At 36.1% G+C, this 26,564-nt stretch overlaps 1 protein-coding gene across 2 annotated transcripts; it reads left to right on the top strand.

The window, feature by feature from the left end:
- The first annotated feature begins 8,087 nt into the window (after positions 1-8,087).
- On the top strand, positions 8,088-23,991 carry KCNE2 (potassium voltage-gated channel subfamily E regulatory subunit 2). 2 transcript variants are annotated; one of them, XM_087966740.1, is made up of 2 exons: positions 8,088-8,431; positions 21,119-23,991. In XM_087966740.1, exon 2 carries the CDS (start codon positions 21,135-21,137, stop codon positions 21,501-21,503), a length of 369 nt encoding a protein of 122 aa, XP_087822866.1. In that variant the 5' UTR covers positions 8,088-8,431; positions 21,119-21,134; the 3' UTR covers positions 21,504-23,991. The 2 variants fall into 2 exon arrangements, with proteins under 2 accessions (XP_087822866.1, XP_026519992.1); XM_026664207.2 differs by lacking the exon at positions 8,088-8,431 and adding an exon at positions 17,304-18,129 and having other exon boundaries at positions 21,119-23,990.
- Positions 23,992-26,564: the final 2,573 nt, after the last annotated feature.

Below are 26,564 nucleotides of genomic sequence, written 5' to 3' on the forward strand. Positions count from 1 at the left end.
TTATTTATGTTCCTTTCCTGATGATCCCCAATATGAGATATGCCTGTATATTTATATTAAATCCTACTCTTTTTTTTATAAAGTTTTATTGTTTTTTAAGACAAACATAGACAAACAAAACATAAAAACATCAAGCCATCTTCCATATATATACATACAGTGTGTCGGTTGGTTTACAAATTGTTTTGTGTTTCCACTTCGTAGTCTTGAATTACAGTTACATTGTATATATTCTCATATTGTCAATCAAATATTCCTAAATACATTAATATCATTATTAATCATTTGACTATACTATTATTCATTCATGTTTTACAAGATAATCTATATTTTATTTAATTTGTTTTGTGACAGTTCATATTATCATCTCAGATCTATCTTACAATCATTTGGTAGATATAATAAAAAAAATACATTTTTATATATTCATCATGTTCTAGAAATCTATATATTTCATTACCATGTTTTATTGTCTAACCATTGATAGAATAGATCCCAAATTTTATAAAATTGTTTATCATCTTGTTCTCTGATTTCAAATGTCAATCTACTCATTTCAGCACATTCCAATATTTTCTTAATAATTTCCTCCTGTGATGGTACTTTCTCATTTTTCCAGTTTTTGGCAAATACAATCCTAGCCGCTGTTAATACATTTACAATCAGGTATTTTAATTCTTTACTATATATTTCAGGTAAAATTCCCAGTAAAAATATCTCTGGTTTCAAGTCTATATGCTTTTTTGTCATTTTTTCCAACCATGTGTGGATTTTAGTCCAATATTTTTTGGCATCTGCACAAGTCCACCACATATGGTAATATGAGCCAGGTACTTGATGACATTTCCAAAAAAAATTCAGATTTATTCTTGAACATTCTTGCTATTCTTGTTGGGGGGAAATGCCACCTGTAAAACATCTTATACAAATTTTCTTTATATGCTATTGACAATGTCATTTTATAATTTTGAGACCACAATTTTTGCCATTTCTATAGATCAATCCCATATCCAAAATTCTTCCCCCAAGCAATCATTGTTTCTTTAACTTGTTCTTCTTCTAGTTTAATTTCTAATAGATATCCATACAATTTTTTAATCACCTTTTCATCAGTACCTGTCAAAATCTTATCTAAATCAGTCAATTTATCACAGAAACCTTCTGTTTTAGCATCTTTATCATACCTTGAATGTATTTGCGCATATGAAAACCAATTCATCTTTATACCATGTTCTTCTAATTTTTGCATAGATTTAATTCACCCTTTTCATTCAATATTTCACCATATCTAACTGTTTGTTCCTTTTTGTATATTATAGGATAAGAAAAAGCTTCAATGGTCGATAGCCAGACTGGAATTTCCAAATAACATTGCCTTTTAGTCTTCTCCCAGTTTAACCACAGAGACTCCCATATATAATGTCTTCTAAAGTACCCCTGTGTTTTAGTTTCTTTATACCATAAAAAAGCATGCCACCCCAACAACAGATCATGTCCTTCTAATGTCAGCAATCTAGCATTTCTTAATGTTATCCATTCTGTCGTGTCCGTCGAGAAGGAAGCTCGGAGTCAGTGACTTGGTTTCAGCTCTTTATTGGCTCCTGATACAGCTTAAGCAAGAGGGAAAAACTGCGGCTTTTTATTCTCGAGCCGCGGCGATCATGACCAATGACACCGCTTGAATCTCCCGCGATTAGTTTCCACCAATCGCGGGGATTCGCAGCGAGAACAATCAGTGCGGCTCGCTCGACCAATCCGGTCGCGCTGCGCCTTAACCAATCGCGACGCGGGCTACGAGTATGTAAATTGACTTGTACAGAACACCCTCCCCTCTTGGTTCGGTCCTACGTAACGTAGTCCCGTAGGTAGGCGGGGCTTCGTGACTTGTCTACTTGACTTGCGCAGCTTAGTTGTTGTTTGGTTCCCGGCCGGTTCGGTCGGGACTTCTGTTTCTCTTGGCCCTGTCGATGGAACCCCTGGAAGGTGTCGCTGGGCCTCTTGTTGCAGCTCCCTCCCGGTCTACCGGGTTGGTCGAGCTGCGACTTTCGCCGCTCCTGCCTGGTCTTTCCGGGCTGGTTGAGCTGGCCTGGCTGTTCCTTCCTGGTGAGACTTCGGGCTGGCTGTTGACTGGTGAGTATTGCTGGTTATTCTCTGGATCCCATCCTCGTCGCCAGTGTCGTGTCCGTCGAGAAGGAAGCTCGGAGTCAGTGACTTGGTTTCAGCTCTTTATTGGCGTAAATTGACTTGTACAGAACACATTCCTTAACCCACATCAAATTTGTAGCTTGGTAGTACAACTCCCAATTAGGCAAACTAAATCCTCCTCTTATTCTAGCATCTTGCAAAAGTTTTAATTTTATTCTCGCTTTCTTACCTTGCCATATGTATTTCAACACAATTTTATTTAAATCTTCAAAATAATCTTTTCCAAGCCTAATTGGAATTGTTTGAAACAAATATAAAATTCTGGATAATATACTCATCTTGACTGTTGATATTAATTATTAATTATTAATGACAGTTGTAAATGTTCCCATTTCGCCAAATCTAGCGCTATCTGCTGCTTAAGTTTAATATAGTTATTCTCTTTTAGTGTACTACATCTTGCTGTCAAATGTATCCCCAAGTACTTGATCTTATTCGTGACCTGGATTTTTAATACATTCACCAGTTCTTCCTTTTGTCTTGATAACATATTCTTTGTCCAGATCTTTGTTTTGTCTTTGTTTATTTTCAAACCAGCCACCTTCCCATACACCTCTATCTTTTCTATCAATTTTAATGCTGTTTCTAGTGGGTCTTCTAAGATGAAAACCAGATCATTTGCAAATGCTTGCAATTTAAATTCTTCTTTTTTAATTTTCATCCCTTTTATGTCCTTTTCTTCTCTACTATTTCTGTTCAGCACTTCCAAGGTTAACACAAACAACAAAGGTGACAGTGGGCACTCTTGTCTTGTTCCTTTTCTTATATCAATAGAGTCCATTAATTCTCCCTCTATCATTACCTTTGCTGTTTGTTTATGATATATAGCTTCTATTGCTTGGATGAATTTTTTACCAAAACCCATCTGTACCAGCTGTAATAACATGAATCACCAATTCACATTGTCAAATGCCTTCTGTGCATCTAAGAATACCAAAGCCATTTGTTTTTCAGGGTGTGCCTCGTAGTATTCCAAAGTGTCCAAAATTACTCTCATATTGTCTTTAATTTGTCTCTTTGGCAGAAATACATTTTGGTCAGAGTGAATAAAATTATTTAGGTATTTTTTAAGTTTTTCTGCCAATATTGAAGCAAAAATTTTATAATCTTCATTTAGTAGGGAAATAGATCTGTAATTCTTAATTTGTAATGGGTCAGCCTCCTCTTTTGGGATAAGTGTAATATAAGCTTCTGACCATGAGTTAGGTATCTTCTTCTTTGACATAACTTCATTCATATCTTCTAGCAATGGAAGATTCAATGATTCTTGTAGTGTTTTATAAAATTTCGCCGGAAGTCCATCTGGGCCTGGTGCCTTTCCATTGTTTTGCTTCTTAAGTGCTTCAGTTAACTCCATCATCATTATATTACTTTCTAACATTATTTCCATCTCTTTAGGTATCTGGGGTAGGTTAGCATTCTATAAGTGCTGTTTAACTCTTTCATCATCAATATTCTCTTGTGTATATAATTTCCCGTAATAGCCTCGTATAATTTCCCTCTTCTCTTTGCTTCCATAGCAAATTTGGCCTTGATCATCTATTAATTGCAATATTTTTCTTGATTCTTTCTCCTTTCTCAGTTTATATGCTAACCATCTACCTGGTTTATTTGCATCTTCAAAATAGTTCTGTTTTGTGCCTCTGATTTTCTGTGCTAATTCTTCTTTTTCCATTAATCCCATTTTATGTTTAATTATATCCATTTTTAGCTTAATGTTCTTTTTCTGTGGCATTTTCTGTAACTCTTTTTCAAGTTCTTTATACTCATCCTCTAATGTCTTAGAGGCTAGTCTTTTCGTGATATTTCTTTTCCTTGTATAGTCTATTATCAAGCCTCTGGCATATGCCTTCATTGTATCCCATACATTCTGCGTTGATGTGTCTTCTTTTTATTTTCTTTAAAAAAAAAGCCAGTTCTTTCTCCATCCTCTGTATGAAGTCATTTTCTTTTAATATAGTATTGTTTAACGTCCATCTAGATCTTCTTCTTTGTCCTTTCCATTTAAGTGTCATTGGATTATGATCTGCCCAAATACTTGTTTCAATATTTATTTCTTGCATATTGGCTAACAATTCTGTTGACATCCATATCATATCTATTCTGGACCATGATGAATGTCTGTTTGAATAGAAAGTGTATTGTTTAGACTTAGCATTTCTTTCTCTCCATGCATCTTTTAGGTTTATTTCATCTGTCATTTAAAAAAAAGGATTTAGGGAGAGTCTTTCTGTTTTGCTTTGTTGTTTTCTGTGTTGTATAGTCCAATTTATTGTCTACAATTCCATTGAAATCTCCCATCATAACGATATTAGTATAGTCCAGTTCAATTATTTTCATACGTAGTTTTCTATAAAATTCTTCTTGATTATCATTCGGGGCATAGATTGCAATCAGGAGTGTTTTCATATTATTGTCCATTATTTCCACCATTAATACTCTTCCATCATCATCTGTATCAATCAATTTTGCTGGGATAATATCTTTAATGTATAAATCCACTCCTCTTTTCTTGCATTGTGTCAAAGAAGTAAATATTTTCCCTAACTTTGGCTGTATCAACAGTTATTCATATTGCTTTTTAATATGTACTTCTTGTAGGCAATGTCAGCCTTCAAGATTTTTATCCCTTTTCTTTGCTTCTTTCCGCTGTCATAAGTAACGGGGGGAGGAGGGGAGAATGATTATGGGAAGTGAGCTGGAGGTGTTACAAACCAGAACTGTATAAGCTGGGGGGGGGGTACATTCTTGCTTAGGTTTCTATCCTATGCTATGCGTAGCTGCAACCCTTTATCAAACTATGTCAAGGTCAACGGACAGAAGCCTCATCACCACCTGGAGATGCCCACATGATGATATACACAACTTTTAATTGGATGAGCCAATTGAACTATTGGGGGTGGGAACGTTGCCATTACTTTGCATATGTGATTTACGTGCCCATTTTCTCAGATTCAGAATTCTTTTGTTGCTACCAGTTGATTTCCAGTAAAAGATATCTTTTCTCTGATTAAAAGAATCTAAGTATTTCTTTCTTGGATTTTGAATGGAGCACCAGCTGACATTAGCACCAGCTTACAGGCAGATTATGTCAAATTTTAATTTCTCTAATTTATGGAAAGTTTTCCTTCTTTTAGCAGCTGAATTAAGTCCATTTATGTTAATTGTAATCAGCTTTTTCTCTTCCATGTTTATACTTTATAATTAGGTTTAGCAGCTCTTGTAGATCTTGGTTCACGTTGTTCCTTAACTTCCACCTTTCCGCCTACTGCACCTTCTTCTTTTTCAATCACTATTTGGCAATCCTCTTGGAATTCAATTAGTGACATTTCTTTTTCTGTCTCCTCCTCTCTCCCTCCAAAGTATTCAGTATAAAATGATTCAGCTTTCTCAATTGAGTCAATTCTGTGTCTCTGTTCTTGCCATGTGAACATTAAACCTTCTGGAATCAGCCATTTATAATTCACCTCTTTTTTAAGTAGGAGTTTAGTCAGGAATCGGTATTCTCTTCTCATTTCTCTCACTCTTCTAAGCACTTGTTTCAGGACCACAATCTCCTTATCTTTATATTTCAATGTTTTTTCTCTTGCCACCTGTAATATTTGTGTTTTAATGGCTTTCTTTGTAAATCTGATGTGAACTTCTCTTGGTAAGCTATTTCTCATTGCGTTAAATCCTACTCTTATTTACATGAGGATTGTGCATAACATTGGAAAGGGGGGTGTCTGTATGATACATTGGTGCAAATGAAGAACTTCTTCCCAAAGCATTGAAGTAGTTGCATCATCTGGAAATTGTCTGTATTTGCACTTGCCTGACCAGATAAAATTCCCACTAGTGAAGCAAAATGGCAGTGTTGCACACTTAATAGAGAGATCATTTCACTGAGGCTACCATCGGCAGTGCAACTGGAAAAAAAAATCAAAGCACCTGATCTAAGACTTCTAGAGGATTTGAGCACTTGAACACTTTAAGGAGGAATTCTTCATTTATACCAATTCACTTTTGAAAGGATCTGCTTATAACAAAGGAAGGCTTTTCTTCTGTTCCTTTGAATTAGAATTCCAAATACCAATTCTAGAATCATGGCCATTTGGAAGGGATATAAATTCAGTGGCTGTAGGTCATTTGAAAATCATCTTACTACACCAGAATTCGCCACAGTCCAGGTTTGGATAATGGGCATAATGGCATGGAACAAAGTTCAGCCTTGGTAAATAAGACAACTCACCCTGCTGTGTCTGATATTTGTTGACATTTTAAGATTTCAAAAGTGATAACCAGTTTAAAGAGAGCCCCTGAGAGTTGATGTTAAAAATTATTGATGGTTAATCACTCTAAAATGCCAGTAAAGGTTAAATAAATGATAACTAACATTTTGTGGACTTAAGCCATACTTTACTTTAGCTGCATTGGTACCAAGGAGTTATTTCGGATGTATAAGAACATACAGGTCAAATCCCCAAGGGCCCAGTAAGCAGCAAACAGGTACAATGTCCCCTCAACTGCCAGAAAAATAGATACTGTAAATCTATAGAGAACTTTTTGTTGCTTAGGAAGTTGTGCTATCTTAACAGACTCAAGAACACTGACATAATTCTAACTGGACTGAACTGAGGTATTTTCCTTTGCTATAGCTTGGAAAAACCAAGGGTTTGTGTTTCATTCATGGAGGAGTATGTGCAGGGGTAGGATTCAAATTTTTTAACAACTGGTTCTGTGGGCATGGCTTAGTTGGTGGGCGTGGCTTGGTGGTCATGTTATTGGCTGGGCGTGGCTTGGTCATGTTATTGGCTGGGCGTGGCCAACTCAATATCAACTCAATATCACTCACATCGAGGCACACATCTCCTCACCTGGCCTCTCATGACTGTGGGGATGTTCCAACAGTCATAAGTGTGAAAAAGGGTCATAAGTCACTTTTTTCAGTGCCATTGTAACTTTGAATGGTCACTCCACACAAACAAAGTACCAGCAAAGGGGAAAAATACTCCAGAGAGGTTCCAGAGACAGGAAGTCTAGTCCTGCCAAGAATGTAATAAGGGTTAACGGAGAGGCAGTTTCTGTAAGCAACACCAGAATGTTTCCTTCCTGCCTTCCTTTCAGGATTAGGCCAGTAATTTCTTCTAACAACCAGTTCTCCGAACTGCTTAGAATGTTAACAACCGGTTCTAGCGAATAGGTGCGAACTGGTAGAATCCCACCCTTGAGTGTGTGTCAAGAAGTGAAAGGCAGCTCAGCTTGGCCAGTTTTAATAAACTTTATTTTTTTCCTAGGCAAGTGGAGTCAATTCAGCTATGAGCTGTCTGGATCTCCTCACTTGATTTTTCTGGCAGCAATTTTATTTTTTCTTAGGCATGGAGAAATTGAGGGGGAAAGAAAATGAATGAGGAATAATTATTGCAGTATTCAGAAGAAAATATGCTCATTGTTGATAGAGCAGTGAAACCTAACCTAAAGATCTTGCTTTTAAATTCCAGATAATTTACTGCAAAAAGAAAGCCTTAAATTGGGAGGCACTGCTCACAGTTGCTCATGCCTTGGTTGACTGCCGTTATGAGGCTGCCTTTGAAGAGGATTCAGAAGCTTCAATTGGTCCAAAATGAAGAAGCATGTATAATATTGGGCACTCTTACATGGTAGGCTCATGTCACACCACTCCTATGTGCACTGGCTTCCTGTAGATTTCTGGGTGCGGTACAAGGTACCGGTTGTCATTTTTGGATCTCTAGCTGGGGCTTTTATCCACTCTGATTTTTCTAGACAGGAGTAGGCATTGGCTGACAGAGACAAAACACACACACACATACACAAAACACCCCAAATCACCAACCCCTAAGCTGCAAAGGGATAAAATAGCATTTCTCCAATTATTCTGACACTGTCCAAGGGCTGCATCAAAGTGCATGAGGTTTTTGTCATGTTCATTTGGGGGGGGATGAACCAGGAAACTACAGTAACTTGAAACTGAAGCAATGCAGGTTGGATGCAAGTGAGAATGGGACCAGTAGGGAGCACTTCAATTCCACAAGGGGGAAAGACCCAAAGAGAGGACTTCTTGCTTCATTTCAGAAGCTTCTTGGACAGAATGTTTCATGCCAATGCTGTTTTACAGCAGTTTTGCAGCGTTATGATTCAAAATTTGAGCTGCTTTCAAGCAGTCCCTAGCTACTGCTTTACTCTCAAGGACATCCAAGGAACTAAAGCTCAAGGCAAGCCAAGATAAGTAAGAGTTTTTCTACTGTAATGCAACTGTATGGATTTTCTGAATTTTTAGCTAGTTGGCAACATTGCATGCTGCTTAATTATACATTAAAATATCTTAGACTTTTAGGCAGTTTAAGTTTTTTTCCCCCTAGAAGCATGTGGGTTTGGGGTTTGGGTTGTTCCCACCTCCCGCTTTCACTCTCAGGTGGGACATTCCTGCTGAGGTTTAGAGGATAAGGGGCTGACTACAAAGACTTCTACTGATTACTACATTGTAAAGAGGAGTTTAAAGAACCTTTTTTTCATGCTAGTAATCTGAGTAATCTGGCTGAGATGTATGAGATCCAAATCAATTGTCATTTTGGGGAAGGGAGAGAGGGAATTGAAGAGTTAGTTTTCTTGTTTCCTTATTCATTCACAGAGATGTGGATTTACTGAGATCTTTCTTAGTGCTGCTAGTTGTGACCTCTTAATTGGAGTTGGTATAAATAAAACTAAATGTTTTAGGCATTTGTGCAGACTTGCACAAACTTATGCAAACTTGCTCAGCTGTCTACCATTGATCTCTAGCAAGCTTTAATTGCCACTTTGAGCTCCTGAGTGAAAGTAAGCATATGAACCTAATATAAAAAATAACAGAATATATTAATAAAACTTTCTTTTAGTGAGATGCATGGCTATATAAATGTGATTAATAAATAATAAAATATAGTTGATAAACTGATCAATAATCAGAATTGTTTGAAACTGGATAGCATTAATATAAATTATATTAATTAGAAGTCATAGCAATATAGTATGAACAAAATTGTGATCTTTCACAACTGCCTAAAAATTGATGCAGTACATTTTTTAAAAAATATATGTCTATTTGTGTACATTTGTTCTAATATATACATGTTTTTGACTATCCAGTTTTTATAAAGTATCTTCACTCACTGGAATATTGCATTTCAATTTCAGAAAAGTTGAAAAACAGCAGGAGACCTGTGTTCCAATATGTTTTATTGATTTTAAAAAATGCAAGTTGGCTGGTTCATATTAAATTATGAACCACACACATTTCTGCCTCATTTCTAGACTTTGACTAGAGAAATAATTTCATTGGAATGTTTAATAATACACTATAGCACTCTGAGGACACACTGTGGTCACTTTGGAAATGGTAATTATTTCTCCAATTCTTCTGTTTCAAGTAGCAGAGGAAGCCACCAGAATACAAAGCATAATACAGTGAAAATAAACAACTCTGTAAGGTTTTAGCCTACCTTGTGTTCCATTCATTTTTTAAAATAGCTACCGATCAAATGTATCCTTTCTAAATGAACTCTGACCAAAAAAAAGAAGAGGCCTAAATATTCTAAGCCAATTTCAAAGATAAACTACAATTATATTTATTCAAAAATTTAATACATTAGGTATTAAACTAAGCAGATAATATAAAACTATGCATTTACCTATTACAAGTTGTTTATCTGTGCATGAATACTTCATAGCCAGGAGAGATATGAGAATATTTAGACTCTTCCTCATCAATGACTTAAAATTCTACTATCAATTCTCGAGCCGACAGAAATCAATCAATCAATGTGCTTAAAACTAAGATACTATGTTTCTATTATCAATATGAATTGGTTTTAATCACCTTCAGAAACAAAATAATGGTTTCCCTGAAGAAAAACTAGCATTTGTCTTCTTAACTGTTATAGTACTGTTTTAGATAGCACATCTGCCCTAAATAAAATACCCAGGTGTTTTTGATTTTTTAAAAAAACAAAACTTCAGTTCAGGTTGTATTTGTTTGTTTAGCCAAAGCAGATTAGAGATATGAATACAGAACAGGAATACAGGTAGTCCTCGACTTACAACAGCTCATTTAGTGACCACTCAAAGTTATAACAGCACTGAAAAGGTAACTCATGACCAGTTTTCACACTTACAACTGTTGCAGCATCCCCATGGCCAGGTGTTCAAAAATTTGGATGCTTGGCAACTGATTCATGTTTATGACAGTTGCAGTGTTCCTAGGTCACACAATCACCTTTTGCAAATCTCTGACAAGTAAAGTAAATGGGAAAAATCAGATTCACTTAACAACTGTGTTAGTGACAACTATAGTGATTCACTTAACAACTGTGGCAAGAAAGGTCATAAAATGGGTCAAAATTCACTTAAAAATGTCTCGATTGACTCATACTTATGACCACTGCTGTATCCCAAGGTCATGTGATCCCCTTTTGAGACCTTCTGAAAAGCAAAGTCAATGAGGAGGTCAGATTCACTTAACAACCATGTTACTAAATTATCAGCTTCAGTAATTCACTTAACAACTATGGTAAGAAAGGTTGTAAAACTCACTTAACAACTATCTCACTTAACAAAAGAAATGTTGGGCTCAACTGTGGTTATAAGTTGAGGACTACCTGTATTCTATTTCTAATAACCTCTTCTGGAATGATGTCAAATACTCTTTACTTTTGTTAGGACTATAAATTAAAAATGGCCAGATCTCAACACAGAATATTTCTTTGTAAAATAGACATAAACTATATTTTTTGGGGGTGGGTGGGAATCATCTTGGACCAGGTGGTATCAGGAATGGAGAGGGAGGGTTAGTTTATTTAGTTAGTTTATTTAATGGTCAAACACTTCAAAGTCAAAGATATCTACACAGTACAATCAAATAAAATCCATACAGGAAATAGCCATTAAAAGAACCCAAATGATTCATCAAGGGTAAACAACTATAACTCTCCAGTGATAAATCCACCTGTAGGCATTTCTAGCTTTAAACCCAAAGCTTTTATGGCAATTATAGTCAAATAACACTTAGCACTTCTCAGAGATTGAGATGGACTTATCTTAAAACAAGAACAAAGCATTCTTCAGACTGGTCTAAATACTTGGCTATCCAGGATGTTACTATTTCAGAGCCCCTGTCTTGATATAAAGGACATCAGAGAAAAACATGAAATGCTTTGTAAATTGCATATCCAAAGAAGTGTACACTTGAATGTGGAGTAATATTAAAACTTCTCCCTGGAATTATGGGTAGCAAACATTATGACCTGTCAGTGAGAACACTCTCCTAAGGTATGCAAGATAGATAGGAGGTACAATCTTATTTTAAAGAAAGATGCAGTATAAGTATTCGAAACTGTGTTCCTTCTAAAAGCAAAAGATGGTGGTAACTGCCAAGTGGAAAGCAATGCTACTGAGAAGCAAAATGTAGGTGCTATTATGCTAAGAGGAACTACAGGTTTACAATTGCATGTTCAATTGGCCCAGAATTGCACATTACTAGAAAAGGAAATGGGATATTTTTCTCTAATATGTTGTAAAACCATATTACAGGCTTTTAATGGTATTTTTCTAAAAATAAAAAAATGCTTTCTCACTTTATTTACTGCTACTGATTTTAACAGTACTAATCTTAAACACTGAACAATCACTGAATTGGAAAGAGCCATTTGGCTATGAAATCCAATCCCTTGTTCAATGTAAAAATACAAATTAAAAGCAACCTCTGTTTGAACACATGAGGGGAAGGGGACCTTCAAATTATGAATGGCTTTAAAATAATGTTTTTATTGCTGAACAATATTTTAAGTCATACAATGCTTACTGTGATTATTTAAAAGGGTAAAATCTCAAATTCTTTTGGTGGGAAAGACAAGGCAGCCTGGATATGCTGAAGTCCATCACTATTATTTCATATTTCCCCAAATTCCACCATAATATCATGAACAGGATATATAATCCTGGATTTTTCTAGTTTATAGTGCAAAAGTAATTCATTTATTTAAAGATTTTAACTTCATGAACCACCTTTGGTCTATATTTCCGTGTTCTAGGAAATAAGTATGATTCTTCACATTATGTCTTGACTATGATTTTTAAGTCTACTCCCTGCAACTCATTTGTTTTACATGTCGAACGTTCCAGGTTGAGTTTCTGTCATCTGCAGGCAAGCCAGCACCAGGCACAAGAGAGCAATTGGCAGACTGCCTTTTTCTTTCCTCAAGTCACCTCCCACTGTGCAGGGCCCAATTTCCTCACTGCTGTCGCCTTACATCAGTTAAAATTATTTGTTCAGGCTATGATTTTTGCCAGGACCAGCAGGCTAGCAGCACTTACGTGTACCTTGGGTGCATTCTGTTTTTCAAAAAATGTATTGAGTAATTATTATATCAAGAACAGCTTTGACAGAGGGATTTCCTCTAATACTTAATGAGAATCAATAAGTTCTATTAACCATTTCTTCAGCTGAAACTGCTTATCTTTTCTCTAAACCGTGTTTAATAAATGCCTAAAATTGCGCCATGACAATTTTGAACTGAAAAATATCTGGTATGGAAAGGATTTTAAAAATGTGCCCTTCTACTCCCAATCACTGCTTCATAAACTTAATAACAATTATCACCATTCTATGAAACTGAGTATAGGCTCTCTGTTGTGAATCTCAGGGCAGTTTCTGATCCAGTATTATAAACAGATCTAGCTGTGAAAATGCTACTATATGGGACCAATGAATGGTTAGACTTAATTACGACTGAATCGTTTTTAGGATTTAATGGTAGAACAGTGATATAGTAGGTTGCTAAATTGTTGTTTGGTTGGAGAGAATTGATCCAAAATCAAAGAATAATGTGAATGAGTGTGTGTATATGTGTATGTGTGTGTATGTATGTACATACAAACACATACCGTATATTCCTATTGTCACAAAAATTCATAGCTACCTTAATCTGCACTACGGTATTCTGCAACAATATTGTTGCTTCTGACATGCCATCTAGACCATTGTAAATGCCTTGGATGTAACTGTACTATGACTTTGGCTGGATGTTGGAAGAAACAATGACAGTGATGAAATTGTGGAGGGGCAGTGTGACAGGCATCATGTGTTGCTTTTTTTTCTCTTGCTGCCACCACAGAAACTTGGGAGCTTCTCTGTTTTCTCGTGACCTCTTCAGCGTGTTTCTATTCTGTCTGCTAAGACTTGCCAAAGCAAAGACAAGTATAAGGACATTCCAAGCCAAGGTTATTGAGAATTTCAAAAACTATAACAGGAACAGGCTCTCATATCTTACAAGTGTTGACACAGTTCATTCAGCTCATTCTACTGAGCTTAACTCCAATTATTATTCCTGATAACACTGGCTCTTTCTCAGGTTAGAAGATCCTCCAAATGTTTGGATTACATCATCCCAAGCCATTCCTATCATTGTCTATATAAGCTAGAGAAAAAGGAAGATATAATCAGGGGAAGCCTGTATTGCAGAATTATTAAAGGCTGTTTCCATGGCCTTTAGTTAGTAAATTCCATTGCTATATATTTGCATGCATTACCATAATGCACGTATGAAAAGATGGAGATGTGTTATGACATCATAATGCCCATGTTGTTATTTTGTCATTAGTGTAGTTACGAAGAGATGCCTATAGCTTTGACATAGACCATATTCTCTCCTTTTCACCATTTTTCACCTGATGTTCCTGATTTGGGACTGGTACATCATCTGTTCTTTGAAACTAAACTTCTAGTATTTGCTACCAAAAACAAATACAAAAACAACAACAGAAAGGCAGAGCTGCTTTTAAACTGTAGATTTCTACTGGAAGTTTCCTCATAGTCTTAAACCAATGAAATCTATATGGAATTATAGCATGATTTGGGATACTTGTGGGGACAGTAATAGATAATATATCCATAGTTTTCAACAACTATGGCTCCTTCATAGGTTTAACATGTGAAGAGAGCTTGAGCTTCCTCATTTTATAAAGCATTTTACTATTTTTATTATTTTCTAATCTAATCCTGTTTTTTCATCCAGATGTGTTTTGCAGTATCAATAGAATATGGAAACCTTGCTAGATATTTAAATCTGTACCGGTTTTGAAGTTGTCAAGAGTAAAATATTGTTAATCTCCTTAATAGTAGTTAGAAATACTGTGAATTGTCATGGAATTTTCACCCACACTTTTCCACGAGGGGAAAAAATTATGAATGTATTGTGAGTTTTTCAGAATTTATTGGAGATTCCAGAGAAACATTGGTTTCTGCCCAGTTGTGTTATTTTGGTAATTGGTAATTATTACAAGGAAAAAATGGCCATAAAAATGAAGTGACGTATTTGGATCATCAAGCAGATTTGGATCATATCATTAGTTAATTTAGTATAGTCCTGAATTCTTACTATTTAGCAATAGCAACAAGACAACTCAAGCCTACATATTCTACCACTATCACGTTCACTGCCCAAGCGTTTCGAAGTGGTCTGAACTCTGAAGGGTAAGACATGTTTGTCTTCACTTCTGGTAACATAACATGGAGCACAAGCCATTTCATGCCTTAAGCTTTTGGAAGTTCATCTACCTCCCTACAAAAAACAGAAAGAGAAGAAAAATATCATTTGGCATTTTGCAAATTGGCTGCTCCTCTGTTGGGAACAAAGGGGAAACTGAAAAACTGTCAGTTTTACCCATCTGTTTCCTTTACATTACTGAGGGAGAAAGAACAGCAGATAAAGCCTTGGAGAAACATTTTCTTTAATGTTTAGAAACCAAGACAAAGGATGGAACATAGCTCTCTCTGTGGGAAAATGAGCCACCATCTTTTTTTTTTAACACCCATCTTTGCAATGGTTTCAAATACACCACAGCCAAAACAACCCTTCCCACAATTCCAAGGCATCTCTTTGGAGCCATTTTCAAAGAATACATACTCCAAGCCTACATCCTATGCCCATATGAGTTACCTTAATGTGGGAAAGAAACAAGCAAACCTAAGGAAATGGGAATATGGCAGCATAAGTATGACAGCTCAGAATAAAATAAATGTTGAACGTAGCATTGTTTGATATTGAACACTAGAATCTTCATGCTGGAATGATATTTCTCTCTTTTGAAAGCAGGTAGATATTTTTAAAGAGCCAGAGGTTTTGATAAGGTTATAAAGTGACAGGTTTGGTCAATAAACTCTTGTAATCTTACTGAAAGCTTACTTAATCTTCTGGTGAGGTACTTTCCTCATATGAAAAGTATTTGCATGGTGCCAAGAGCGGTTGGCACTGACTGGCAGAGGGAAAACCCAGGTTCAGATCCGTCTTCCTCCCCACCAAAGCTTTACTGGAAAACTTTGGCCTAGTTATTTTCTCTCAGCCCAACCTATCTCACACTGTTGTTATTATGGGGGGAATGGAGAAAAGAAGGCTGCAGAAAAACATCCTTTGTAAAATGCCTTATGTTCCTGAAATTCTAACAATTAAATAAAAAAATATAAATTAGAAGCCTGGAGTACTAATTTGAATAATACTTCAGACATTCTGAAGAGTATTGGACCATGTCTTTAACTACCAGTCACAGAACGTCATTGAAAATGAACAAACAAACAATCAAAAGGTCCCCTGAAACAGTTCTCTTTTTAGAAGGCTTGCGTGGTGTAAGGGCAATATGATGTCTAAAGAAAGCCTTAAAATGTATCCTTGATATCTTCATCTTGAAATATAAGCCCATTAATTCAATTGTGCAAAATATCAAGTGAAAATGGTAGCTTTTAAGTGAGAGTGACCTAGAGAGAGAATATACAAAATGCTCCCAAGCTTTGAATTCGTGTAAACAAGTGTTACTGAAATCAACAAGATGGCTGCAGTTTATTTTAAAAAGTGTTATTAAAATACTGTTGCACCTTTTAATGTAATAATTAAGGACACCTTCATTGTCCCCGCCCCTCAAACTTGGAAATCTCTTCTGACTGATTTTCTCTCAGAAGAAGCTGGAGAACTTGCACTACTCTTCTTATAAAAATGAGTCTCCCACCCCCCCATTCAATTAAATAAAATGAAGGTTTTGCTCCGGTCTTGATTATCTGATGGGATATGGTTTCTAGTCTTTAAAAAGCCAGGGACAGCCTCAGATTGCAAAAGCCGGTGTGCTCCTATCTTTAACTACTAATCTTTTAACTACAAGTAGTCCTCAACTTACAACAGTACATTTAGTGACTGTTCAAAGTTACAATGGCATTGAAAAAAGTGACTTATGACTGTTTTTCACACTTACAAGCACTATCAGCTGAGACCACCTTTGTAGCATCTCCATGATCATGAGATCAAAATTCAGATGCTTGGCAACTGGTTCATAGTTATGACCTTCTGACAAGCAAAGTCAGTGGGGAAGTCCGATTCACTTAACAACCATGTTACTAACTTATCAACTGCAGTGATTCACTTAAGAACTGTGGCAAGAAAGGTTGTAAAATGGGGTAAAACTCATGTAACAAATGTCTCACTTAAAAACAGAAATTTTGGGCTGAATTGTAATTGTAAGTCGAGGACTACCTATATAGCCATCCTTTCTTTGCTCAGCTGGAACTGAGCTAAACTTAGCAGATCATGATGGAGAATAAAAAGATCTCCATCCAAACCTTTTGAACCTTTTACTAAGACTGTGTAATCAATCTTCTGTACAGGCAGTCCTCGACTTACAATCACAATTCAGCCCAAAATTTCTGTTGCTAAGTGAAACATTTGTTAAGTGAGTTTTGTCCCATTTTATGACTTCCTTGCCACAGTTCTTAAGTGAATCAATGCAGTTGTTATGATAGTTACACAGTGAATCTGGTTCGCCCATTGATTTTGCTTCTCAGGTCACAAAAGGTGATCACGTGACCTCAAAGCACTGCAATTATCATAAATATGAATCAGTTGCCAAGCATCTGAATTTTGATTATGTGACCACAGGGATGCTACAATGGTCATAAGTGTGAAAACTGGTCATAAATCACTTTTTCTGTGCTGTTGCAATTTCAGTGGGAAGAAAGTATGCAATTTCAAATGGTCACTGAATGAACTGTTGTAAGTCAAGGACTATCTCTATTCACCTACTCTTATGAGTGATCCAGAGGTTTGCAGTCCTCCACTTCATCTGTAATTTTCTTGCAGAGAAAATGTATCAAAAGAGAAAAGACAAAATGCCTTTGAATGGTATACCCTTGACAAATCCCATTTTGTTTTCTCCATTTGAAAAAGCCAATTTTCAATGGGTAAAGCCCATTTGAAAAAGTAAGAAGTAAATCAGTACCAGGAAATTTCAACCGTCAAAGTTTCCCAACTTTGCTTTGTAGCTGCTTGAAAGAAATTGGAATTTGATGGGCATGTCCTGTCCAGAAAACTTCACATTTTTAAAAGTGCATGTAACCAGTAACTCTACTGGATGAAGTAATGTGAGTTCATATGTTTGTCTAAAAACAGTGCATTGCGGAAGCAGAGCTTTAGACAGTTTAATGTAAAAAAAGGACTTCTTTTAAAGAAAAAGATTATTAATGTGATCATCCTTCTGTTTTATTTTTAAAGTTACTTTCTTCCCACTGAAAGTTACAATTTCAATTATAAGACATGTTATTACAACTTCAATAGAGATATTGTCTAATACAAAACTGCTGAGTGTAAAAATATAACTGTAACTTTAAATTTTTATATTCCAATAACTTACAGGCCCAAAGCATCAAGGTTGAGTAAGCCAATATTTAACTTCCCAGTGAGATTAAATGTACGAATACATTTACTTTAAAGACAGATTACAATGAAGCAATTATTCATAGAACAAGATGGATTCTTCTGGTTGATGGTTTCCCAGTTCTCCTCAAGAATATCGTAACAGTATTTATACATGTTCTTTGCTACTGAGAACTTTTTATGCAGAAAAAATCCAGAAGAGGTAAGTCTTTGATAACAATAACTAGTTTTCCTTAAATAATTTGTTAACTTTAATTTGAAATTAAGCAAGAAAAATAGTATACTCAGGATAGACAAAAAAACTGAGCAAAGTTTTGAGATGTGAAACCAGAATTCGTAAAATGCTTAAGCAAAGAATGTAATGAGTTAGATTCTAATTCCTTCATATTTAAGCCAATGTCATTCTTATATTTCAACTGAAAATTTATTCATTATGATCTTCAGTTCCACTGATTTCCATTTGAATGAGACTACATGTCACTTTAACCCAATATATGAAATGCGTTACTGGCTTTCAACTATTTACTAGTCCAACAACTGAAATATAAATGGCAAAGTGAAATGAAGGTTGGGGAAGGGAACAAGATATTCAGTAAGAGCTTTTGAAGCTTTTAAATTACAATTAGATTAGACAACATTTTCAAGGGCCAACTGCAGGACATACAAACATCAGTAGGTTCCTTCTTTGCTTTTTAATTGGGCAGATAAAATAACTCATTTATGCCAACGATTAAGTGACAGTCTATGACCCATACAAAATTGCCAGCAGAATATGCCATATACTACATACCATAGAAAACCAGAGTGAATTATTTTATTACACTTTCCATTCTCAGATAGTGGTTTTGCATAGATGTGGCTGGTACAAATACTACTTACACCATTTCCAAAATGTGCCAATGGGTAAAGCAAGGATCCTTCATTATACTTACATTATAGCTAGTACAGACAAGGTCCTATAAAATATTTCAGAGATCAGAAAAACTCCCAATGTGTTCACAAATAGTGTCTACTTTAAGAATATACTTTACTTAACAAATATGGCAAAATCAGCTAACTTATCAGCTATTATAAATTGTGATTAAGGCTATGAGATCTTGTTTTTCAAGAAAAGCTTGAAGTTATTTGTTTTCTCATGTGTAAAATTGATAATTTTGTGACTCGAAGCACTTTTATGACATTTTAAAGCGCCCAGTCAGATATTCTAGCTATGTGCCACTTCTCCAGCAATGGGTTGGAGAACTTGAGCATTAATATATTGTTTTATCAAAATAAAATTATAAGTTAAAATGTATTGGTATATTTCAATTACAGAATATACAAGAATAACATATTATAATTATATAATTCTTAATTATATAATTAAGAATACAAGAGCCATGGTGGCACAGTGGTTAGAATGCAGTACTGCAGGCTACCTCTGCTGATCACCGGCTGCCAGCAGTGTGGTAGTTCGGGTCTCACTGGCTCAAGGTTGACTCAGCCTTCCATCCTTCTGAGGTGGGTAAAATGAGGACCCAAATTGTTGGGGGCAATATGCTGACTCTGTAAACCACTGAGAGTGGGCTTTACAGCACTGTGGAGCTGTATATAAATCTAAGTGCTATTGCTATTGCTATATAGGTTTTATGAAGAACAAAGCTTTTTTGGTAATACTTGACAAATACACGAGTTATTCTTATATAGCAGCACATATTAAAGACTCTAGCAATGATTGCTTTTCATTGTTAAACCCTATAACCTTGTTTATACTGGAAAAATATATGGTTACAGCCTAAATAATTCCTGAAGCCTGTAAAACTTCAAAGTCTTTTTAAAAATTTCTCAAAATGTTAAACTTCATTTGGTGAAAATATTTACAACAATGTTAACGTTGGCACTGCAATGAAGTTTTGCAAATATAATAAATTAACTTCAAGGCCATTTTAATATCAAGCCAGGTACTGTTTGCTTCTTTTCCGATCTGCAATGAGTCATGGCTGGTCTGCTGTAGCTCTCTAAAACAGTGGTCGCCAACTGGTGGGCCATGGCCCACTGGTGGGCCATAAGAAAATTTTGGTGGGCTGCAGAGAAATCTCACCCCCAGAGCACCCCCCCCCCAAAGCAATTAATCCAGGCTGCGCAGAAACACAAGGCTGCACCGCCCACATGGCCCACGGGAACCTTCCCCGCCCACTCACTCCTTACCTGGCAAACTTGTCTGCTAAGTTGCTATTTTTCCTTTTTCTGACCATCATCTGTTCTGCTGTGCAGGGAGACTTAGATTAACTAGGAAGCAGGAAATGGTTGGATTTCTTGTTTTCTAGCTAAGCATAGCCGAACCTCCCTTAGGACTGAAGGTTTGCTTGCAAGCAAATTCAGTGCAGACTCACAGCAAGCAAATTTGAGAGACTGAGCTAGCCGATGGCAGCTAGATAGATTACTGAATGATTCTGTGAGCAACTTAATCTGCCTGCCTGCTTTGCCTGATTTTGGGTAAAAGTTGCTCTTTTTTTAAATTAAAAATTCAATATTTACATTCATGGTGTGTTGTGAGTTAATTTTGTGAGTTTGCTTGCAATTTTATGTGACAGACTGAGCTAGTTAATGGCAGATAGATAGATTTCTGAATGAATCTGTGATTCTGTGAGCAACTCAATCTGCCTACCTGCTTTGCCTGATTTGGGGTAAAAGTTGCTCTTTTTTAAAATAAAAAATTCAATATTTATATAAATATTTATAATATTTACATACAAGCCATGCCAAGCCAGTGACATGACCACCAAGATACACCCACAAATTAGGCCACGCCCACAGAACGAGTTAGTGGTCCCTGGGATCTAAAATTATTAGTTTGGTGGTCCCTGAGGTCCAAAAGGTTGGCGACCCCTGCTCTAAAAGATCTGTTCCTGAGTACAGTCAAAAATTAATTTCTAATGATGGTTGATCCATAATATTCTGAATATTCTGAATGTTTCAAGCATGTCCATTCTTTCTGTTCATATAAACGTAGCTCCATATACAGGATTTTTTGTGGGTATTTTGTAGCTTCGCTCAACATGCTGTTCTGGGACTATATTTCGAAAAATTTCCAATAAGCATGGACACAGATGTTTTATAGACAAATGCCATATATTCCTCTCTGAATATAATTGTGCATTTTTATGAATTCTACCATACATAGATGACTAACACAAATTTTTGTTTTTAAGGTTAATTAACTGAAAAATGTCTGCTTTGCAAAACTTCACCCATTCTCTGGAAGAGACTTTCAAGAATATTTTTGTTGACTATATGAACAATTGGCGTAGAAATACCACAATGGAACAAAATGCTTTGCAAGAACGAGTTGATGCTGAAAATTTAAATTATGTAATTTTGTATCTTATGGTAATGATTGGCATCTTCTCTTTTATTATTGTGGCAATCTTAGTAAGTACAGTGAAATCAAAGAGACAAGAGCATTCCAATGACCCTTATCATCAGTACATTGTGGATGATTGGAGTGAAAAGCTAAAAAACCAGATTCTTTTCCAAGATGAGCTTAAATCCATTGTCCATGAAAATTGTGGAGCAAAGGGCAAAGGTAGTCCATAATCACCAAAACCTGAATTAAATATTGAAGAACTGGGATCCCTAATTTAGTGGCTTTAATATTAGCATGCTACAACTTGTATTCTATACATAATTATAGGATATCAGATTAAGTTAAATATTCAATATCTACAGGCAGAGCAGTAACTGACTATGTCATATTGGAATCAAAACAATACTTTCTAGACATCTTCATCAGTTCAAGAAATTACAAAGTGGGTTAAATCAGGGAAGCTAGTTTACATTCTGAAATTCCGAGCACTCTTTTAAGAAATTTTACAAGATTGAGTGATTAAATGAAGATCCTTCAGATAAATTATAACAAATTATAAAAAATACATTGACTACTTTGTTGAAGAAAATGGGTGATCCTACCCAGACACCATGATATTCTTTTTTAGATGGATTTTTAACTTTTACCACCACAACCACTCTATTTGTGTGTGTGTGTGGTTCAACTACCTGCCAACAGAAGAAGCCAGAGGACCAAAACTTTGTTACCTCCAACTCTGTCCTGCTTCATGAAGCTGTAACTGGACCCTTCCTGCTCAGTAAAACACTTGGAATCTGCCACCCAGGAAGAGAAAAGAAAGTTGCAATAATTATCTTTGGGTCTGTAGACTGAAAGATTGGCTGTTTGAGACCCAAGCAGCATGTGATGGGGTGAGTTCCCATTCTTGCCCCAGCTCCGAACAATCTAATAATTCAAAAGCTTACCAATGCAAGTAGATAACAGTAACAGCATTCTATGCACCTCAGCTTATAATCATGGTGGTCACATGACTACAGAAGTATCTTTGGAGAATATTGGCTCCCTCAACTAGGAAACGAAGATGGGCACCGCCCCTTAGAGTCCGAATCAACTGGACAGGGGAAACCTTTACCTTACGGATTTTATGAAATGGATATCAGCTGCTTCTGTGAATCAGATGAAAAACGCGGGAAGATGAACCAATAGATTCCACCCTTTACTATGGAACTTATTAATATAATAATTGGAAGTTTTGTTGTACATAATATTACAATTCTTTTATGACTATATGGACATTCTATCCATTTAGAATCAATTAACATTGAGCTGTAGTTATATGATTCTTATCTGATACTTTAAATGTATAAAGGTTATTACTATATGTAGTAGAGCATTTGTAGTAGAGCATATAGAGGCTTCTTATTTTTCAGTATTCTATCTACACTGTGATTAATTATACTTCGCTTAATAAACAAAATTTCCCAATGCAAAGAAAGAAAAAAAGGAAGCAATTTGAATTCTGCTTCTGGGGTGTGGCAGATAATGTTATATTGGAGTTCTGCAAACATCTTTAGAATTTAATGGCTGAACAAACATTTTTTTTGAAGTGCTAATATTCTGAATCTCACTCCATACTCAGCCTGTACCTGAATTTAAATGTATATGCAGCCTGTAAATGAATGTAAGTTTACATTCAGCCCATAAATTAATCACCTTTTACCAAACATCATAAAACAATCAGGGATCTGATTATGGGGAACCAAAACCTGGTAAAGTCTTTGCACTCCTGGAAAGTTGCTTGTGCTTGGGGTACAAGGATGTAACATCATGCTCTAATAAGCACTATATTTGATCAATATGAACAGTGCAAATGTTTGATCCCTACTAGGGCTTTTCTGTGATCCTCCCACTTTTACATATGGATAAATTAACGCAAAATGCAATTACTTTTAGAGAACTGAATATTTTAAGCATTTTCATTTTTAAAAAAATATAATTTTAATTGATTTTTTTTTTGACAAGATAAAAATTACAAATATTAGAAAAGAAAAAAGTTACCATTTTGGTAACAAAATAATAGAACCCCAGGAAGAGAAAGTGGAAAAAAGAAGCAAGAAGAAACAGCCTTGGATTATTTGGATTACTTGGTGATTTTTGGTTTTTGCATCTAGATGACTAAATTAACCGGGTGGTTGTTTAAAAGTCTTTAAAATGGTATCACTCTTAGAAGAACTGAAAATGGAACTTAAAAAATGGAAAGAAGATGCACAAAGAAGGAGAGGTTCTTTTGGTTTCGTATTTCAATTCTTAGAAATGGAGATCTGGAACTATGAGAAACAACAAGAAACGCTTGCAGAACAAGAAGATTGGGACAAAGAAGAAGCCATCTTTAATGATCAAATAATTTTAAGTGGGGGGAAGAAAAGGGGGGAAAGAGAGTGAAAGGTTTAAGACTAGAAAAAACAACCAAAAAGAAGAACAATTTGAAAGATAAGTATAATATTAGAAAGCAACAGAAGAGGGGATTACAGATGAGAGAGTTTGAAGTAGAGAGACGAGGGGGTAAAAAGGGGAGGGAGAAGAAGAGGGGGAAGAAGGCAAGGAAAATAAGTTGTAAAAGACAGAAACAAGAAATGGAGAAACAGGGAAAAGATATAAGGATTGTAACCATAAGCTTGTTTAGAGATAATGGGTGAAAATTTAATTGCAAAAGGGAGTCTGCAAAGGTACATAAGATAGCATTGTTATATTACAAACAGAAATAATTTTAGAAAATATGATTAAAATGATGGATAAAATATTTACTGTAATGTAGTGGAATAAATGAATTAAAGTGATTGAAAGAATTAAATGGAAACATTTTAATTATTAGTAATGATTTATAAAAATATAAGTGAGAAATATGGAAAAAACAGAATTAACTATGGAAAGTTTATAAGTGTTCCCAAGGAAGTATGATATTTAATTGAGAAGAAATGTTAAAGATGTTAAAATTTTAATGAATATTAATGATAGAATTGAATTGGAATGGAATATGTGATATATATATATATAAGAATATAGTGTGTATTTTAAGAATGTACCAAGCAGAATTCGATTGGAAGTTATGTATTATATTGAATGCTATAATCTTAAAGGTATACATTGAAGCTTAAATAAGAGTTTGAATGGATAAAATTAAAAGATATAAAGGTGTCATACTCCAATTGGTAACTACAGGGAAAAATTTGTTTAATAAGAAAAGATAATATGAAATTGAAACAGGACAGACCAAAGTATAAATATGATTTGAATTGAGATGAGATAATTAAAATAAAGTTGAGAAAATTAAAAGGGGAAAAACTATGTAGAAAATATAAAACGGTAATAAGATATGGAATAGAATATAAAAATGAGCATGAAATTGAGTTTTGTGTCTGTATGAAGAAATGATAACCTGGGACCATATATACCATGCTATTTTCAAAAAAGATGTTTTATTTGTATTTTGTTTTTGTGAAAACCCAAATAAAATGTTCAAAAAAAAAAGAAAAGAAAAAAGTGAAATAAAGTATAGTAAATAAGTTTGATAAAACTTTTATGATGTAAAAATTATTATAAAACAGTTTATAACATAATGCAAATGTCACAAAACATTTCTTGTGCTGATGTTTGTGCTAAAAAGTTCAACATATGCCATTTTCAAGGCAAATACGTATCTGACTGAATCCCAACTTTTCCACTGAAGGCAGTTTATTGGAAGCTCTATCACTGCTGAAGGCACTGAGGAATCTAGCAAGGAAATATCTCTGAAATGATGTCCCATGTTAGATCTGGAGGAGTGGCCGCAATAACGGAGACAAGGCATCAGGTAGTGACACAACTCTTTAATAGTGACTTCAGAACAGAGCAACAAACTTGGGCAGCAGCAGCTCTTTTATAGAGCTGGCTGCTGCCGCAATAACCAATGAGAACGAGTTTAACCGCAATTAGTCTTCCAATCCGGGATGGCCGCTGTCAGCCAATCAGGTTAGCCGAAGGCAGCCAATCATGATCGCTTACTTGCGGACCAATCCGAACTGCAGGTTTACGAGCCTGCAGTTGGAGCAAAGCTCAAAGAGTTTTTAATAATGAGTTTATTTAGTTAGTTCGTAACATCCCAAGGAGTCATGGACTTATTCTGACCTAGGCTTCCCCAATAGCACGAAGCTGACTCCTCGTCGTGATAAACCCCTTTTATTTAGTTTTCCTCTCAAGCAAAGTCCTGGCCAACAATCTTTCAAGATATTTCACAATTACAGATCTTTATCAGGCTTGGAGAATTGCCAGACCGATATCTTTCAGATGCCACAGTGTAGCAGACAATACTGGCAAGAATGCAAGAACACATCTTCACCCAAATGAACTAATTGTCTCCTACAAAACCCAACTCTCCTTTCACTCCTATTTTATTCCCTCTGGGAGGGCCATTCACCATCCACCTGTGGCTTTACTCCCAAGTCGACTCTTGTTCCTTAGCTGTTCCCTTCTTCTGGCAGCTCTCTGCATGTGCACACTGGGAACAGGCTCACTGATGTCCGACTCCAAAAGCAACTGGTAACTGTCAGATGGCCCTGGCCCCATCTCTGCCTCTGACGCACAGCACTCTTCAGAGCCTTCTCCAGACTCCAGGACTGGCCCATGTTCCTCCCCAACCTCCTCACTGTCCAAATCTACTGCCACCTCTGCTGGCCACTGGCAGGCCACAAGAGGACTGTCTAGTTTGGGTGTTGGCAACCTGCAGCTCCAGAGCTGCAAGTGGCTCTTTGGCTCTCTGCTGTGGTTCCCTGTCCCAACACTGGCTGGCCCTGCCCCTCACTCTCCCCTCCCTTGCCTGGCATGAGAAGGTAAATGCGATGGCAGGTGATGGAGAAACAGCCAGGGCTGATTCTCTGGTGCCTCACTCTTCTGGCCCTTGTTGGTGCTGGGCATGCCCTGGTCGCTTGTGGAGATGTGCAACCTGCTCTCCTCCCAGAGACACTGGCCCAACCTGGCCGCAACTGATGCCGGCTTCGCAAACACGAGGACTGGCGGGTGGAAATGGGAATTTGAAAAAGAAACTAGGCATGACTAGTCTAGTGAAGAGAAGGAACAGGGGTGACTGTGTTCCAGTATTTGAGGGGCTGTCACAGAGAGGAGAGAGACAACCTATTTTCCAAAAGCAACCAAAGGCCAGACAAGGACCAGTGGATGGAAACTGATCAAGGGAAGATTCAACCTAGAAATAAGGAGAAATTTTCTTCATCACTGGAGGCTTTCAAGAAGTGACTGGACAGCCACTTATCAGAAATGGT

Source organism: Notechis scutatus, chromosome 5 (assembly GCF_049901735.1).
Source record: "Notechis scutatus isolate UNSWTSFEM ecotype Mainland chromosome 5, rNotScu1.2, whole genome shotgun sequence".
Taxonomy (NCBI): Eukaryota; Metazoa; Chordata; class Lepidosauria; order Squamata; family Elapidae; genus Notechis; species Notechis scutatus.

What these genes read in the sequence shown, in the direction of transcription:
- KCNE2 (XM_087966740.1), top strand. Translation starts at nt 21,135, where the DNA reads ATGTCTGCTTTGCAAAACTTCACCCATTCTCTGGAAGAGACTTTCAAG.